Below are 17,744 nucleotides of genomic sequence, written 5' to 3'. Positions count from 1 at the left end.
ATTAATGAAACATTCATTTCTTCCTAGTTTTGAGCACCCGAAAGGCTCTGGGGGGTGGCGGGAGTAGCGCGGACAGAGTTCTTGCTCTCCAGGAAAGACTGGCATGAACGCAGATATTACCAACATAGGCGAAGTGTTATGCTAGGCGGGGGAGGTGCGGAGGAGGGGGGGGGAGACATGGCGTGGGCAGGAATGTTACTTTTCTGGACAAACGTTCGATCCACATTAGCTCTTGTGTGCCCAGGGCTAAGTGTGTACTGAGGAGTAAGACTATTCCTGCTCGTATGGAGCACGCAGTCCATCAGGGGAGACATGTGGAAGAAGTAGATTTTAGTGGAGTAAATAAGGACTCCGGCAACTCCAGTCAGCCCTCGGTCCGTTGGGGCACGCGGCGCGGGAAGCGGAACCTAAGTACCAAAGGGTCGGGCTTCCGGGGTAGCGGGCCCGCAAGTGCGGCGCACCTTCAAGATGGCGGCAGGCCTGAGGAAACGCGGCCGGGCAGGTCCCGCAGCTCGGGCGGTGGGACTGTGCGGGCAGTGGCTGCGGCGCGCCTGGCAAGAGCGGCGCCTACTGCTGCTGGAACCGCGCTACACGCTGAGGGTGGCCGCCTGCCTCTGCCTGGCGGAGGTGGGCATCACCTTCTGGGTCATTCACAGGGTGGCATGTGAGTGCGCCGAGGGGGAGAGGAGGGTGGGAAGGGGGACCGAACCCCCGACCAAAACTGGGACCCACATTCGGAGCTCAGACTTAGACCCCTGATCCACTCAGTCATCAGTTGCAGACTCGTATCTTTTACCCAAATCCTGCTCCGCGGAGAGCCAAACCCGATCTTAATCCCTCCCAGAAAACCTGGGTCCAAGTTAATGGCTGCTGCTGCTGTTTGTCTCTGTGGCTTTGGACACGTCACTTCCCTTGCTGGGTCTCAGTCTTCTCATCTGTTCAATTCTGAGGTCTGGAAGTCTCTTCTCAGTGATGGCATTTTCTGACGGTTTGAGTCTGTTTGGCATTATTGGTGACTCCTCTCCAGGCTGAAAACACTGGACTTAAGGCTTACTTGCTAAAGACATATTTCAATACATATTTATTGAGTGCTTATTATATGGCTTACACTATGCTAGGTACCAAGGGTACAGTGGTGAAAAAGATAGACACATTTCCTACTTACGTGTGTGGGCCTGGACAAAGATAACAGAAAATTACAACACATCATATTCATCATGATGGTAGTAGACAGGGTGCTTTAAAGGACATAGGAGGGCATTTAATGCAGACTTGAGGAGTCAGAGAAGGCTTCCGAGAGAGTGCTCCTCGAAAGATAAGAGCTAGTTCCTTGAGGAAAGAGACAAAAGGGGTGTGTGGCGGGGGGGAAGAGTACTCTAGGCAGAGAGAATCCTGTATCAAAGAGCTCCTGTCAAAAGAGAAAGTCTGTTTCCTTTGAGGAACTGAAAGAATTTTTTCAGAGCTGGAACACAGAAATCAAGTGAGGGTAGTACTAAGAGATGAGATTGCAGAAGTCAAGACAAGATCATGAAGGAATCTGTACGCTGTGTTAAGGAGATAGTTAGCATGGTGTTTAAGAATTTAGAGCTCCATGTGTTCCAATCTCAACTCTACCCTTCCTAGCTCAGTGTTCTTGAGCTAGTCACTTAACCTTATTAATTCATAATTTCATCTTCTAAAAATGGGAAGAATAGAATTTGGTCTTTATCTTAAGAGCCTTGGGGAATCATTGAAGAGTTTTAAGCAGAGAAATGTGATATGATTTCTATTATAGGATGAGCTCTCCGGTTGCAGGGTGGAAAATATATTGTAGTGGGGTGAAAGTGGAAGCTGGGAGCCTCGTTAGGGAGTTCTTGCACCATTGTGGCTAGAGATTATGTTAGGCCCAAATTTGAGTGCATGATAGCAGAGAAGGATGAGATAGTAGAGATATTTAGGATAAAGAATAGGCAGGGGGCTTCCCTGATGGCACAGTGGTTGAGAGTCCACCTGCCGATGCAGGGGACACGGGTTCATGCCCCAGTCCGGGAAGATCCCACATGCTGCAGAGAGGCTAGGCCCGTGAGCCATGGCCACTGAGCCTGCGCGTCCGGAGCCTGTGCTCCGCAACGGGAGAGGCCACAACAGTGAGAGGCCCGCGTACTGAAAAAAAAAAAAAAAAAAAAAAAAAGAATAGGCAGGACTTGGTGACTGGGAGTTGGAAATGAAAGAGAAGGAAGTATCAAAGGTGTTTCCCAGGTTTGTGACTTGAGCAGCTGAGAGGTTAATGGTACCATTCATGGAACCCAGGAAGGGGAGCAGATTTGGAGTGGAAGGTTATGAATTCCATTACAGACATGTTTGAGTTTGAGATACCTGGGTTCACCCAGAGAATGTCAGATAGGCCTTTAGAGAAGGGGTTATGTTAGAAGTCCCAAGGATGAGCTGGAACTCTGTGCTTTGATGGGCTGAGGCAGAGAAATTCTGAACCTGGAAGTAACCACACCATCCTGTCGTTTTCCAGATACAGAGATTGATTGGAAAGCCTACATGGCTGAGGTGGAGGGCGTCATCAATGGCACCTATGACTATACTCAACTGCGGGGTGACACTGGACCTCTTGTGTGAGTGGGGATCGGCTGTTCAGTGAGGATGGGAGGGGCTGACTGGATGCCAGGCCGGATAGCTTGACCCAGACTCACGTTCTTTCTCCTCTTCCAGGTACCCAGCCGGCTTTGTGTACATCTTTATGGGGCTATACTATGCCACTGGCCGGGGCACTGACATCCGCATGGCCCAGCACATCTTCGCTGTGCTCTACCTGGCCACTTTGCTGCTTGTCTTCTTGATTTACCACCAGACCTGCAAGGTGAGTCCTCACTACCAGGAACAGGGGGCCCCAAACTGGGAGGGCTGGGGAGTGGGGATGGTTCAGGGTTGGTGAGCTGACCTTTTTCCCCACTGTGCCCACCTCTCAGGTACCTCCCTTCGTCTTTTTCTTCATGTGCTGTGCCTCTTACCGTGTCCACTCCATCTTTGTGCTGCGGCTGTTCAACGATCCAGTGGCCATGGTGCTGCTCTTCCTCAGTATCAACCTCCTGCTGGCCCAGCGCTGGAGCTGGGGCTGCTGCTGTTTCAGGTCAACACCCCTCCCTTCTGGCCCCCTCTTTCATTTTCTGTATTCCATCACTTTCTCCCCAATTTTCTGCAGCAGAGGAAGTAAGGGAGTGGCCAGACAGTGTAGGTCAGTTAGGGCCATACTAGGTGAGTCCAGGATGTGTAGAAAGTCTTCACCCCCAGGCCCCCTACACACACACCCTCTTCCCATCCTCTGTTTCCTCTAGACAGCATCTGCTGTTGGCGTTGGTCATTGCACTTTCTAAATACTCAATATATATTTGCTCACTTAGTCTGAGTGTAGAGACAAGGTATGAGCACCCTACTCCCAGCCTCTTCCCAGGCTTCCTTATCCTCCCTCCAGCAGTTATGAGTATGAGTGCTCACCCTCTGCCTGGAGCTTGCTGGCAGGGGAGGGGAGGAGTTGCTGTGGTGATGGTGGGCTGTACATCTTTGGGTGGGGTGCATGGCCCTGGAGCTGATCTCCACTCTCCTCTCCCCTATCCACTGCAGCCTGGCAGTCTCTGTGAAGATGAATGTGCTGCTCTTCGCCCCTGGGTTACTATTCCTTCTCCTCAGGCAATTTGGCCTCCGTGGGGCCCTCCCCAAGCTGGGCATCTGTGCTGTCCTTCAGGTATTCCCTCCTTACCCTTTCCCCTTTCTAATGAAGTGGAGGCCACTCTGTCTGGCCTCCTTTCATCCTTGAGACTTCCTCAAAGACAAGAGACAGAGTTTTGGAGTTGATTCTGATCTGGGCAGCCACCACCTCTAGGCTTTGGTTTCTTTAGCTGTCAAACAAGGGTGTTGAACTACATGGTCTCTGAGCCTTTCTAACTCTGCGCATTTATGACTTGGTGAATCCAAACTTAAAGCACTGTTATTACCTGCTTCTTTGGCCCAAGGCTCTTGTCTGGGTGGGTGGGCTGGCTTTCTTGCTATTCCTAGTGGGAGTTAGGGATCCTCTGAGACCTATACCCTGTTCCCCCTCCTCTCAGTGATTAGCATGAGGCTGAGGGTGAGCCTGGGCAGCTCTGTTGACATCACACCCATCCTCAGGTGGTGCTGGGGCTACCCTTCCTGCTGGAGAACCCCGTCGGCTATGTATCCCGCTCCTTTGACCTTGGCCGCCAGTTTCTCTTCCGCTGGACAGTGAACTGGCGCTTCCTCCCCGAGGCCCTCTTCCTGCATCGTGCCTTCCACCTGGCACTTTTGACTGCCCACCTCACCCTGCTCTTGCTCTTTGCCCTCTGCAGGTGGCACAGGTGAGAAAGGGGAGCAATTTCATGAGCAGACATGGGGGAAGGAGTGAAAGGCCTAGGCCTTAGGGGCTGCATGGGGAGATGTTGAGCTCCGCTTGGCCCACATTGGGGGCTTGATAAATGTCTCAGTGGCTTCTCCCCAGGACAGGGGAAAGTATCCTGTCACTGCTGAAGGATCCCTCCAAAAGGAAGTTTCCACTCCAGCCCCTCACACCCAACCATATCCTTTAAATCATGGGAAGGTAAGTCTTGCCCTCTCCAGCTGAAGTTGGGGTCCTTGTCAACTAGCCCTGCATGGCTGGTGACCTGGGAGAGGGAAAAGGAGATAGCAGTAATAGCTACAGGGCCCATTCATAGAGCTCTTACCAATACTGTGCTGAGCACTTTACATATTTAAGCATTTTTTATTCTTTATTCTAAATATTATTGAGTTACCATTATGAGTGCTCACTCTCTGCCTGGTGCTGCCCTAAGAGGTTTACATACATTCTAACATTTAAAGCTCACAAGAGACTCTGTTTTATCCTCACTTTACAGATTTTAAAGATGGGAAAATTAGGGCTTTAAGAAGTTAAGTAATTTGCCAAGGTCACATAGCTAGTAAGTGATGACTCGTTAGGCGTTAGGGCTCTAGATATTACTGCCTCCACGTCAGACTGAGGAATAGGTCCAGAGAGGTTAAGAAACTTGCCCAAAGGTATGCATCTAGGAACAGCAGAGCCAAGGGGCTATCTGACCCCAAAACTTTTGTCCCTCTGCTTTGAAACCTCCCTACCCCTTCTGCTCCTGCCCTTGGCCTTGACCACTGTATACAGATTGTTTCTGCCCTCTTCACCTCCAACTTCATTGGCATCTGCTTCAGCCGCTCCCTTCACTACCAGTTCTACGTCTGGTATTTCCACACACTGCCCTACCTCCTGTGGGCCACGCCTGCACGCTGGCTCACACACCTGCTCAGGTACCAGCTGGGACAACCTGGGGGCGTGGGAAGGGGTAGGGAGCTCCTCATCCCAAGACTGTGACCATGGAGGGGCAGGGGGTGAGCTGAAGTGCTGTAGGCCTAGAACCTGGACGGACCTGGAGCTTATTTCTCATCTCCAGGTTGCTGGTGCTGGGGCTCATTGAGCTCTCCTGGAACACATACCCATCCACGTCCTGCAGCTCTGGTGCCCTGCACATGTGCCATGCTGTCATCCTGCTGCAGCTCTGGCTGGGCCCCCAGCCTTTCCCCAAGATCATCCAGCACAGCAAGAAAGCCCACTGAGATCCATCTCTTCCCCTCCAGTCTATTCTCAGGACCCTGGATGGGGATGGACTGTGTGCCCTTCCCAATAAACTTTCTGAAGTCCACTTCTGTGCAGCCTACATGGAGGTACCTGGACCAAGCTGTGACGGACAGGCACGCAGCAGATAAAGAACTCATTCAGACAGTCCTAAGAGGCACTTTATTGCGTAGGATTTAGGGACTGTGGCTCTCTCCCCTTCTACTGCACTGCACAGAGCTCAGAGGGGAAGGGGCATGGGGCGGAAGGAGCAGGAGAGAGCACAGGCAGGCACTTTTTGTGGGGCAAGAGGATTTTGTGAAGGGAATGAGAAGCAGTAGGGGCGGACTGTCACCAGCCCACCCCTTCCCAGCACCAAGAGGCCGGCTCTGGGTGGCAGTGACTTGAGTTTGTTGGGGGGTGCCAGCCAGAGCAACCAGTGACCCTCACATGTTTGCTGGGCTGTAGCACAGCAGGTGCAGCTGCAGGTTCTGGTCCCAGTGGCGCAGCAGCAGGAAGAGACCCCGGGCTGCGGCCTTGAGGTTGGCCAGGTCGAGGCCGTCAGGCAGGTGCTGGGCCTGCAGCCAACAGTCAGCCTTAGCTGCCGCCAGTTCCCACTCGCCGAAGGCCGCGGCACAGCGGTGCTCCAACCACGCAAGCGCCACAGCAGTGGCCCAAGTCCGGCCCCGCAGGTCGGCACCACCAGGCCCTTCCGCCCCCTCCGAGGCCTCGGTGTCTGAGCCCCGGCCACTGTCCACCTGGCCTGGACCCTCGGAGCCTGAACTGGGGGATGGGCTGCAAGAGGCCGTGGCACTGTCACCCTGGCCAGCACCATGGCCTAGAAGTGCCCAGGGAGAGGAGGCCGAGGTGGGGCTGAGGCTGGTGCGATGCGCAGCGAAGGGCGAGGCGCGGCACAGGCGCTCCCGCGAGATGCGCACCGCTGTGCAAAACGGCGCGTCTAGGCGGAAGGAGCCAGGTGCCTCCTGCAAGCGCACCTGAGGAGAGAGGAGGTGGGGGGAGAATCGAGCTGAGACAGCGCCCTGGCCGTGGCAGTGCCACCCTCCACCTCCCGAGTCCTCACCAAGGGCAGGTAGTCATGGTTGCTGCCTTCACTGTTGCTGTCACTGGCTTGGCCCGTGTTGGGGCTGCAGAGTCTATGGCTGTCTGGGCCTCTGGCCTTCTGACGGCCCAGGCTGAGCCGAGAGGGAGGCTCAGGGGGCAGACGATGAGGACCTCCGATGGGGGCTGCGCGGTCCCCCAAAGCAGAACTGGAGTTGCCAATTTGGTCCGGCTCCCAGCCGCCTGCCAGAGAGCCTCCCTTAAGTCCTGAACTGGAGCCATTCAGTGGTGGTCCCTAAGCCTTGGTTGGTCCCTACCATTTACCCAAACTTGAGTGTTACCTTTAGAGTGGACGGCTGTGGGCAGAGGAGCTGCATCTAGATGACCTTGAGAGGCAGGAGGGGTGCCTGGGGGTTCGGCTAGCTCTGCAGGGGCACAGAAGACAGGGGTGAGGTATGTCTCAGAGGGTGGCCAGTGAGATGAGAACCCGCACCTGGGAGGTCACCTGGAAGGGACCTTACCTACCTGAGCTGTGCACCTGCAGGGCTGAAGGTAGGACCTCTCTGGTGGTAGCATCCACAGCTACAGGGCAGGTGAAGCAGGAAGGGGCAGAGCTGACCTTGCTTGTCTGAAGGGCTCGGAGCCAGGGCCTCCGGGCATGACCTGCAAAACCAAGGGGCCGGGCTTCCCTGGTGGCGCAGTGGTTTAAAATCTGCCTGCCAATGCAGGGGACACGGGTTCGAGCCCTGGTCCGGGAAGATCCCACATGCCGTGGAGCAACCAGGCCCGTGAGCCACAATTACTGAGCCTGCGCATCTGGAGCCTGTGCTCTGCAGCAAGAGAGGCTGTGATAGTGAGAGGCCCGCGCACCGCGATGAAGAGTGGCCCCCACTTGCCGCAACTAGGGAAAGCCCTCGCACAGAAACGAAGACCCAACACAGCCATAAATAAATAAAATTAAAAACAAAACAAAACAAAAAAAAACCCAAGGGGCCACATGTTGACTGGGAGGGGGGTGTGCTCCCAGCACCCACTCTCTACCAAGGGCTTCACAGAAAAAATCTCAGTGCTCCCATAGCTTCTCCCTCTGTACATATTTTTGGGTTTTTTTGGCTGTGCCTCCAGGCTTGCGGGATCTTAGTAGTTCCCCGACCAAGGATTGGACCTGGGCCCCAGCAGTGAAAGCACTGAGTCCTAACCACTGGACCACCAGGGAATTCCCAGCCTTCTGTCCACTTTTGAACAGAGTGGAGTTCCTTCTTGGGGCCAGCTCAGACTCCTCAGCTTTGACAAGAAGTGGTTAGGCTGAACACTCAACCACATTGTACCAGGACTAGGCCCCTGGCCACCCACAAAGTCAACATTCTGGATACAGCCCAGAGGAGGCATTGACTGGTACCTTTTCCATCCACTCATTTCAGCACTGCCCAACAGAACCTCCTGCAATGATGGAAATGTTCTACATCTGCATGATCCAGTATAGTAGCCACTAGTCCCATGTGACTATTAAGCATTTGAAGTGTGGCTAGTGCAACTGAAGAACTGACATTTTAACTTTATTTAATTTTAATAATCTTCCTAAATGACAGATTTGTTTTTATGTTATGGGCACTGTGAATCATTACAAGATGAAATTCCCTCTGTTGGCTGCTAGGAAGCTTGCCAGTTTGGGGTCCCATGCTTGCAAGGGCACAAAACCTCATGGTGTGCATCTTTGATATAATCTCATTCTCTGCTTCCTTTTATTATCCCTTTTTTCCCCATTGCCCTGCTTAATTTTTTTTTCTTAATGTGGGTGAGCCGCCTCAAATCACTTGTGAGCAAGGTGAGGTATGGCGAGTGATCCCACAGACCTATGCCTCTGCCACTCTCTGTCCCATACAGGCTCCTTGAGCCCTGACTGGGGCCACCAGCAACTCACCCCGGTCAGCCCTGGTCTCGCCCCGTCCTCGGAGAGCCAGCTGCTCGTTGTCCCGGACCACGGAAGCCGCTGTCAGTCGATGGAGTGCTTGGTCCCAAGCATTTCCGCTTTCAGGGGGTGACGGAGGCAGTAAGCCAGCATCCCTAGGCCCCCACAGCATCTCCAGCCCAACACCCACCTCCCAGCTCATAGGCTGCTCCCCGCACAGGGCCCGGATCACCACATGGCAGCGCGGAGGCTGGGGAGGCAGTGGTATTGCTGGAGGGGCCAACTCCCCACTGGGGGGAACAGCCGTGAACAAGAAGGGTGGTTCCATCAACATGTCCCAGTCCATGGGGGCTGGGGAGAGCAGGTTTCCTGGGGAGAGACGATGGTAGGAGCAGGGGCAGTGGAGTGCCCTGGGCTCCACCTCCCCAAAGTCTACCTGGTGTCAGAACCCAGCTCCCCATAACCCTTACCTGAGTCATCCAGGCCCTGTCCCAGCAGCTGCCCTGGCTCAGGGCCTGGCCCATCTGGTGCTACACCCAGAGAGGGGTACCGGAGATGGCCAGGGACTGAGTTCACCCGGCCGGGGGGCGATGAGAGGCTTCGGCCAGTTAGAGCTGCTCTGTGTCGACGGCCCAGCACCTCAGCACTCAAGGCCCCAGTCTGCATGTGTGAAGGTGGGGGGGGTCCAATGGTCAAGGAATGCAGAGCTCCTGGACATCAGACATACATACACAGCTGGCCACATGCCCCTTTGTCTGGAACCCTGGATGGCTGCTCACCACCCTTAGGGGTGAGGCCAGACTCCTTCTGGTGCCTGACCCCCTTCCCATCGTCATCTCACTCCATGCCTATGTCTCAGTTGAGGTTATTGCTTGTCTGTTTTTATTCATGTCTTCTCCCGTTTTGCCTAGCTAACTTCTTATTCTTCCAGAGGTGCCTCTTGCTTTCCTGACTCCCTCAGACAGGGTTAGTCACCTTGACTCTGAACCCCCATAAAGCCACATCCCTGTGCTCATCAATGTATGTTGCATGGATTCATCACTATACATTATACCATCATTACCCATCTATTTCTTCAGGTAGACTTCATAGTAACCACTGCACAATTTATGGCATACAGCCAATGGTCAATAAATATTTGCTGGATACATGGTAGATGGATGTGGATTGAATCTCACCTTGACTGGAGCCAGTGGGGGTGGAGGCAGGGGGCAGGAGTGGGAGCCAGCAGATTCTCCCCAGGCCAGGCTGCGGCAGCCCTGCTGAGAAGGGGGATCCAGGGGAGCACTGCCTTCAGGGGACCCAGGGCCCTGGGAGACGGGGGACTCGCTGCTGCCTGTGGAGCCTGGGCCTGGCTCTGGGCTGGCAGAGCAGTGGGTAAGCACATACTGCTCCCGGATGTACGAGGACTGGAAGATGCGGCGCCATATGGCTGTGTCAGAAGAGGGGTTAGGTCCAGGGTCCGTGACTGGGTCTGTCAGAGCATCAGTACCTATTGGGAGGCAGGAGAATAGATCCCAGCCCTGGCCCCTCCCACTGCCCACTCCTCCTCCAACACACACACACTCAGGCACTCACTCCGATCTGAGTCCCCAGCAGCCCACGGGCTGGACAGCTCTGCTGACACAGTGCCTGTTCCCAGTGGCTCTGAGGTGCCAGTGGGCTCAGTGCCAGGGCTGGTGGCAGATGGTGCTTCCTCTGGGGATGGGAACACGGAGCTGCCCAAGCTCTGCCAGCCAGGCTCTTGGCCCTGGAGAGGGATAGACGTTGGGGGAAAAACAACAACAACTGATTATAGTTATACACTACGTCTTTCCAAACAGGATTTAAGATGACTCACTGCAAGAGGCGATAAAGATAATAAACCAGAAGTGAAAGCCCAGTACTAAGGAAAGAGGAAGCATACATGCTGACCATAGGGTTACTAGAGATGCTGTGGCTGAGCTGCAGGTTTGGCCCTGAGCTTCCGGGCAGCCAGGGGAAAAGACCAGCAGTCCATTATACAGCTCTCCTGATCAAAAAGTAGGAAGCATGCTTGGTTCTTCTAGAGAGATAAAGCTTTTCATAATAAAAATAACAATCATTTATCCAACTCCTCCTATGTGTCAAGCATCCTACCAAGAGCACACATGTTATGACTTCTAATTACAACCTTATGAAAAAAATCAGTACAAGGAAATGGGCTCAGAGAGGTTAAGTGACTTGTCCAAAATCAAATGGTTAGTACATGGCAGAGTTGGGATTTGAGATTTCATTTAGACAATGCTCTGTCTGTCCCTGAATGTTACGGGAAATAATCCAGATGGTGCTTTTTGCAGGCACTGTGTGAAGTAATGAGCAAGTTTCAACAAAAACCTTGAAACTAATGCTGGTGCTGTTCCCTGTAACTGTGTGCTTTAGTGACCAAGGGTAGCACTTTACAGGACAGCTCAGTGTAAGACCTTATGAGGGAGGCAGGCTGCAGCCACCTTGAGGGACCCAGTATCGTCTCTAAGGAGGTCTAGTGGGTAGCAGTAGGAGCGTTTGGCAGAGAGAGGCACAGGGAATAGGAAATGGGTTTTGCAGAGATGCAGGGGCTTCAGCCATCCCAGGCCCACCTCCCACACCCCAGCCCAGGCTTACCCCTAGGGGGCGGGACCGGAAGCCGTCCACCCTGAAGAGTGAGCAGTAACCGAGCAGCTGGTCCCCAGGATAGAGCGCTGGGATCTCCCGGGGCGTCAGCAGTGCCTCCACCGCATCGGGCACAAACCAGTCCACAGAGATGTCGCTCAACGCAGGCTCCAGTGCCTTCCGCAGGGCCTGCACCAGCTGTGAGGAGTGACCAGAGGGAGGCCATGGGAGAGAAAGAGGTGCCACGCAGCCAACAGAGTGGGAAGGCTGCCCTTCTGCTGATGCCATCTACCCAGCCCCTGGCTGAGGGGAGCAGGGTCCGGCTGGGGTTGGGGGAAGGAATGGGGGTAGGAACAAGCAAGGGGACTGAGAGTTCAGTGCTCAGGGCTCGGTGCTTCTCCTGGCCTGAACTGTGCCACGTGGATAAGGCAAGACTTTTCAAAGATATGGCTTAGTACCCGGACAAAACTGAGAGCAAGATTTGGGAAGCAGTCAGAGGCCATGTCCCCCACACTTCCAGCCTCCTGCAGCACCCCACAGCAGGGTGCCTGGAGACCCCACGACCTGACCACGTTCTGTTTCAGACTCAGTGCAACTTGGGAGGAGGACTTAGACGAATAGGGAACAGGGCCCAGGCTCAAGCTCACCATGGGCTGCAGCCTTTCCCCAGGCCTCAGGAAGTAGGCCTGGCCCCTGCTGAGGGCAGACAGACCCTGCAGCAGCTGGCGGCAGGCAGGCCCCAGCCCAAAGGAGAAGCACCTGACAAGAGAAGGGGAGCAGCCGTGACCTTCCGGAGCCTCTCTGGGAGGCCAACCTCAGGATCCTGGCTCTGCCCACTCCATCCTACCTGGCTGCCCCCCGGTGCCACCTCATGAGCTCCAGGGTGTGGTGGGTCGCAGCAGCCATGGGCGAGGCAGCGGTGAGCAGGAACAGCTGCCGAGGGTGGGCCCTGTGCTGGGGCTGCCCAAGGGCCCAGGCCAGCGCAGACCTCACATCCGGCGGGCCGCCCGCAGCCTGCAGCATCTCAACGCTCTCGCAGATCAGCTTCACAGCTTCCTGGAGGAAAAGGACATGGGCTGGGCCACACTGGCTGAGACGCCTCTGGCTAGGCCACCAAAGCCCCGGGCCACACTCACATCATTGCAAGGCCGGCTCTCTGGGAAGAGGGGCTGCACCAATGTGCCAAACGTGGCCAGGTTGATGAGTGTCTGGGGCGGGAGCGACTTCACGGCCAAAACGATGGCATCCTGGGGAGAGCCAGGGAGGGCAGGGTGAGGCAGGCCCCACTGGCACCGGTAGAAAACAAGGGATGCCAGATTGCTTGCTTTCTCCAGGCCGTGTGTAGAATGAGGGGTAATCTGGGTGAGGCCCTGTGTGTGTGAGGCTGTGAGTGAGACCCTGGCATGTGAGGGAGACTCTGTATGAGAGATGATTGTGCATGTGACCCTGGAGGTGTATGTGAATCCTTGGGTTTGAGATTCGGTGTGACTGAATGTAACTTTACATATGAAAGAGGCTCTTGGAATCTGGGAGAAATGCATGTCTGTATGAGCATGAGAAGGAGAGAGAGGGGTGTGTGTGTGTGTGTGTGTGTGTGTGTGTGTGTGTGTCTTCAGGAGGCTGCCCCCCAGCCCACCTCAGACCCACTGCTGCACCTAACCCCAGGCCTGCCCACACCATGCTCCCACAGGCCTTGTGTGCCATGCTGCTGCCATCCAACAGGAAGAGGAGCTCCCGAGTAGCTGTGCCCAGGTGTCCAGGCTTGGAGCTCAGGTCCGGGCAGAAGCTGAGCACCAGCACGGGGTTCAGCAGGATGTCCTTGTGGAAGCGTCGCTGCAGGAACCACACCTGAGCACGGGAGCCCCAAGTCATCCTGGGCCAGGCTGAGTGCAGCTCCGACCTAGGCTGGCAGCAGGACCTAGCCCCGGAGACTTTTTCAATCCAGTCCACCCAGAGGGGGCACCCTTTTGTAGTCATCTGAATAAAAGCGAGGGCAGAGACAAGTGGCTGTCCTCTGCCTAGGTCAGTCCTACCCCCAATCCTCCGAGACACATTCCAGGGACATTTGAGTGGGCCCTCCTGTGAAAATATTCATCAGTCCTCGGGGACGGTAGTGGCAGCTACTGAGAGCTCCTGCTGAGAGCAGAAGCCCCCTGCCCATCCCAACGTAAGCCTGCTCGCCTTCTCCTCCTGCACTAACACAGCCAGAAGTGGGACCAGGGGCCAGGCCAGGACCCCAGGCAGCCATACCTGCTGGTCCCCCTCACTGTCCCTTCGCTGCAGCCTCTGGAAATCCCGGCGGGCCCTCACCTGGGCCTCATATTCTGCTGAGCTCAGGCTGCCGGCCTCCAGCATCAGGTGTGGCTGGTGGGGCTCTGGGGAGAAGGGGACACAGCTCTGTCAGGGAAGTCCCTGTCTCTAGACCCCAACTGCTCAGGCCCACTGTCCTGGGAGAACTTTGCTGGTCTGGCCTCCCTGTACCACCAGGCCCACCCTCACAAATGAGGTGGTCCTGAAGCAGGTCAGAGCTGGCCTACTGTGTGTCCCAATCTCTCACCACTGGGGTGCAGCAGGATCTCCAAGGCCCGGTCGCAGTGGTGACCCTCTGCCAGTGTGACACAGATGGTGGCTGCAGAGCTGGCATGAGGGGGGGCATCTGCCCGCAGAGCGTGAGAGGGGCTCTCCAGGCCTGAGGGATGTAGAGGCAGGGAGAGGTGATGATTGCCCCACCCCAAGCCAGTACTAAGAGCACAACTATCACCTTCCCAGGCAATAGTGCTGGGGGCCGGGATCATGACTGATTGAGCTCAGCTCTCAGAGTCCAAGCTATGGAGTGGGCAAGCGGGGATTTACCTGCTTTCATGGACTGGGAGCAGAATTCCCAGGTGCATCCTGCCTGGCCAAACAGTTCTATATCAACCAACTGCTGATTTAACGCCTGGTCCACCTCGTGCACAAGAAAACTCAAATTCATCACTTGGACCGGTCTCATTGTAAGCATCTCTCTTCTCATTGGCGAGTGGAGTGGGATATAAATAAATGACACTGACAAACCTAGGGGTGTGTTTGTTGTGTGGAAGTGGCCAGGGGTGATCCCACTGTGAGACTAGAGGTTCCTAAGGCTTAGGTCCCTGTCTTCTTTTTGTCCTGTGTTCCTCCCATCCCTGAGCCTTCAGTTATTTCCCAGTCAGCTATGCTGGGAGGGGCACCCACCTGCGAGCAGGCATGGCCCGGTCACCAGCATCTCGAAGGAGAAGGTGTACGGGGCCGGGCAACGGGCAGGGCCTGAGAACACGTCCAGAGGGGCAGCTGGCTCCTCCCAGGCCGGCCCCTCCCCCACAGGGCTGCCCATTCCGAAGCAGCTGGTGGGGCTGGAAAGGAACACAAGGAGGGTCATTACCAGGGCCCCTAGCCCCTCTGGCTGACTGGCCTCAGCCCTTCCCCACCCTGCCCATCCCCCGGGGCACCCTGCCAAAGCCCCCTCACCCGCACTAGACCCAGAGAAGTCGAGGGAGGGACGAAGAGAATCACCATAGGCCCAACCTGTCGTCACAGAGCCCCGGAGGCCTGGGGGGCCCCAGCGGGCCTGGCGGGGCCAGAGGGGTGAGCACGGAGGGCAGGGCCACGCACAGCACCCCGTCAGGCCTGGAGGGCAGCTCCCGGCTGCTGCGCAGGGTCACTGTCATGGTGCCGGCTGCGGCGATGAGGCCTGTGGGCAGCACCAGTGTGGACCGGGCCTGGGCCAGATCCAAGACAAGATGACCTATGATGAGTGAGGAAAGGGGTCAGAGGGGGCTGGAAGCAGATGAGATGGGGGAATCTGGGGGTAGGAGCAGGCACTGAATCAGGGGAGCTTGGGCAAGGAGGATTTTGTGAGGTTGGAGGGATGCTGGGCTAATGCACTGGTGAGGCAGGATGGAGGCATGAGATGAACGATGGTTGAAGGAGAGGCAGGTTGATGGTAGAAGGAGCTGGCTGTCATTAGGAAAGGCAGCAGTGACATCACTGCTAATAGAGGGCTGAGGAGAAGGGGGCATGTCCACACCACCCCTAAGGTCCTGGGGGACCCATACCCTCCACCTCTCTTTCTTTACCTGCTCCAGCCTGTTCAACCCTTGGGCCTCATCTTCCTAAAGAACTCTCGCTGACATCTCCCATAGCCTGGTACCCACCTGCTCACAAATTCCCTGCTCATGAACAGTCACGGACTCCCCACTGCCCACTAGGTGTGGCTCCAGAATTTTCTACCCAAGAGGAATTCAGGAACTGTAATCTATTTGGAAGCTAGCTAGAGGACATTTACATACCAAGCACATCATTTTACTTAGATCTCGGTTTGTTTGGGGACGGGTGGAGTCATGGGCATCACCACTGCTGCTAAAGGGAAAATGGCCAGGGCTATACAGTGGGGGCCAAGGCCCTACACGGTCTGGCCCCAGCCTACCGTTACAGCCCCACTTCACCTCATTTCCCCACAATAATCATTTACCCATTCTTTTGAAAAATACTTGCTGAATAAATGAAGGGAAGAAAAAAATGGAAGGAAAAAAAGGAAGGTAAGAAGGAAGAAAGGGGCTTCCATCCCAGGCAGCTGAGGCTTGGGACAGTCTGATACAGTGAAGAGAGCACAGTGTCAGGTTTTGAGTCTCCACTCTGTGATTTCTAATTCTATCCTTTGGTAACTCCCTTGTTTAGAGGAGCCTTGGTTTCCTCATTTATAAAATGGGGGTCATAATTATATGTCAAGGACTGCGGTGAGGAATGAATGAGATGATATACATGAAGCATCCAACGTTTAAGAGACTGCTGCTGTTACTTTTGTCACCTATAAAAGGGGGAAGGAGAACAACACTTGCATTACATACCTCTCTGGATTCATATGAGGTGACATCAGTGACTGGGCTTTGTCAACTGTGAATCACTATAAACATGAGGTATTTTATTACCATCACCCAGTATAACTTACTTCGAAACCTTTGCTTACACGATTGCCCCTGCCTGGGGTGCCTTTCCTCTCCTCTCCATATCACTACATCCAACCCTTCCTTTCAGTCAAATGCTGGCTCCACTTCCTTCTGGAATTTTCCTGAGGCCTCAGCCTAGAGCTCACTCTGGCCTCTAACTACGTGCTGGGCTTGTGCCAACTCTCAACACCACTGAATTCTGTTCCTCTTCTCACCCAGATGGTAAATCCCATGTGCAGGAATCAAGTGAATGTACAAATAAATAAAGGAATGAAGTGCAAGCCAGAAACCCTAGCAGAGGGGTGGGCTTCCATCCCCTCACCCAGCACTCACTGATTCTCTTTGTGCTACATTTTGTGCCAGGTGCTGGGATTCTGGGACTCCGAGATGACCAAAACCCCGTCCCAGGCTCAGGAGCTAAAGCTCCAGAGGGAGAGAGAGACGTGTGGACTGCCTGCCTTGTCTATCTACCTGGCTGCAAACCTCGGGTCAGACCTGGTTCACATTCCCCCAGCACCTGGCCCACGTCAGGGGCCCAGTCCTCGACTGTGGAATAAAGGGATGAATCAATGAATGAAAAAAACAGTGGCTGGAGGGGGAACAGAGAGGGGCGGGATGCAGAGCGGTGCAGGAACTAAAGTGCGGCTGCTTTCAGGGAGATGGGGCGGGAAGCGCCCTGGACTCACCCTGCGCACAGCGGCGGGGTGTTGAGGCCCCCAGCGCGGGGCCCACCGCGCGGCAGCAGGCGTCCTGCGAGCGGCGCCGGCTCTGCAGCTGGAAGGAGACGCGCCGTCCGGCGGCCTCCGCCTCGAAGCCCGAAACCACTTCGGCCTCGGCCAGCGGGTACACAAACACGCCTGGGGCGGGAGGGGGGCACCGGCGATGTCGGACCTTGCTAGGCTTGCGCTGGCCACCACCCTGTGCCCCCGCCCGGGCCTCACCGTCCACAGGCTGCGGCTGTGGGTTGTGGTAGGTGAGCCGGGCCCGCAGGCTGAGGCAGGGTCCATTGGCGCAGGCCCGAACCCAGGAGTCCGTGAGCGGCAGCGGCGTCCAGCTGGAGGGGCAGTACAGACCGGGCATGGTGCCTCTGGTGGAGGGGGTGCTCGATGAGGGGTGCGCGGCGTGAGTTCAGGGCGTTCCGCCCCACCCTCCTGAAAGCAGGCGGGGAGGCTCTAACTCCGGCGCTGGGACGCGGACCTGCAGGGGGCGCGAGGCTGAGCCCGGCCCGGCGGACAGGTGGCGAGGGGAGGGAGGCAGCAAGGGTGGCGGGATGGGCATCTTCGCCGGTTACCTGGGAAGCCGGGGCGGAGCGCAGCTCCAGGCAGCACGGGGACCCGGGGAGCGGAGGGTTAATGTTTAACTGGAGCTACGGGCGCCCAGCAGTCCCGCCGCCGGCTCCTCTAGGGGCGGGGGGGGGGGGGTAGTGTCGCAGCTGTTCCATCACACCCTCCCGGGCCTCACCGCCACCCCAGTACCTGCCGGCCCCCCGGGGCTCCCCGCGGCTGCCAGCTGTTGGAAGTGGCGCGGGTGGAGAGATGGAAGATGCTCTGGGTGGGGAGCAAGGGTTTAAAGGGCCAGCATCCTT

The 17,744-nt window shown here is 55.9% G+C and overlaps 2 protein-coding genes across 5 annotated transcripts; one reads left to right on the top strand and one right to left on the bottom strand.

Annotated features, from left to right (window-relative positions):
- Window positions 1–462: 462 nt before the first annotated feature.
- ALG3 (ALG3 alpha-1,3- mannosyltransferase) lies at window positions 463–5,759 on the top strand. Of its 3 annotated transcripts, none has more exons than XM_082655654.1 (9): window positions 463–664; window positions 2,504–2,603; window positions 2,701–2,848; window positions 2,958–3,118; window positions 3,610–3,730; window positions 4,153–4,358; window positions 4,499–4,576; window positions 5,170–5,313; window positions 5,457–5,756. In XM_082655654.1, the coding sequence occupies exons 1-9, from the start codon at window positions 469–471 to the stop codon at window positions 5,617–5,619; spliced, it is 1,317 nt and encodes a 438-aa protein (XP_082511780.1). In that variant the 5' UTR covers window positions 463–468; the 3' UTR covers window positions 5,620–5,756. The 3 variants fall into 3 exon arrangements, with proteins under 3 accessions (XP_082511780.1, XP_082511782.1, XP_082511781.1); XM_082655656.1 differs by having other exon boundaries at window positions 463–627; window positions 5,457–5,754; XM_082655655.1 differs by lacking the exon at window positions 4,499–4,576 and having other exon boundaries at window positions 4,153–4,197; window positions 5,171–5,313; window positions 5,457–5,759.
- Window positions 5,760–6,063: 304 nt separating this feature from the next.
- VWA5B2 (von Willebrand factor A domain containing 5B2) lies at window positions 6,064–17,239 on the bottom strand (the record flags this gene model as incomplete). Of its 2 annotated transcripts, none has more annotated exons than XM_082654141.1 (19): window positions 6,064–6,612; window positions 6,699–6,943; window positions 7,018–7,101; window positions 7,202–7,339; window positions 8,598–8,954; window positions 9,056–9,245; window positions 9,764–10,077; window positions 10,164–10,335; window positions 11,208–11,393; window positions 11,843–11,954; window positions 12,043–12,251; window positions 12,332–12,442; window positions 12,888–13,043; window positions 13,446–13,570; window positions 13,753–13,884; window positions 14,409–14,566; window positions 14,727–14,958; window positions 16,846–17,016; window positions 17,101–17,239. In XM_082654141.1, 19 exons carry the CDS (start codon window positions 17,237–17,239, stop codon window positions 6,064–6,066), a joined length of 3,780 nt encoding a protein of 1,259 aa, XP_082510267.1. The 2 variants fall into 2 exon arrangements, with proteins under 2 accessions (XP_082510267.1, XP_082510268.1); XM_082654142.1 differs by having other exon boundaries at window positions 6,699–6,919; window positions 14,739–14,958.
- Window positions 17,240–17,744: the final 505 nt, after the last annotated feature.

Source organism: Grampus griseus (assembly GCF_964374135.1).
Source record: "Grampus griseus genome assembly, chromosome: 5".
NCBI lineage: Eukaryota > Metazoa > Chordata > Mammalia > Artiodactyla > Delphinidae > Grampus > Grampus griseus.
The sequence above is the reverse complement of the archived record's forward strand: the minus strand, read 5'-3'. Positions and strand labels throughout refer to the sequence as shown.

Bases quoted from the DNA above. Each gene is read 5' to 3' on its own strand.
- ALG3 (XM_082655654.1), top strand. From the start codon at position 469: ATGGCGGCAGGCCTGAGGAAACGCGGCCGGGCAGGTCCCGCAGCTCGG. The intron at 2,604-2,700 runs GTGAGTGGGGAT...CTCCTCTTCCAG, and splicing joins GGTGACACTGGACCTCTTGT to GTACCCAGCCGGCTTTGTGT. The intron at 4,577-5,169 runs TATCCTTTAAAT...CCACTGTATACA, and splicing joins CAGCCCCTCACACCCAACCA to GATTGTTTCTGCCCTCTTCA.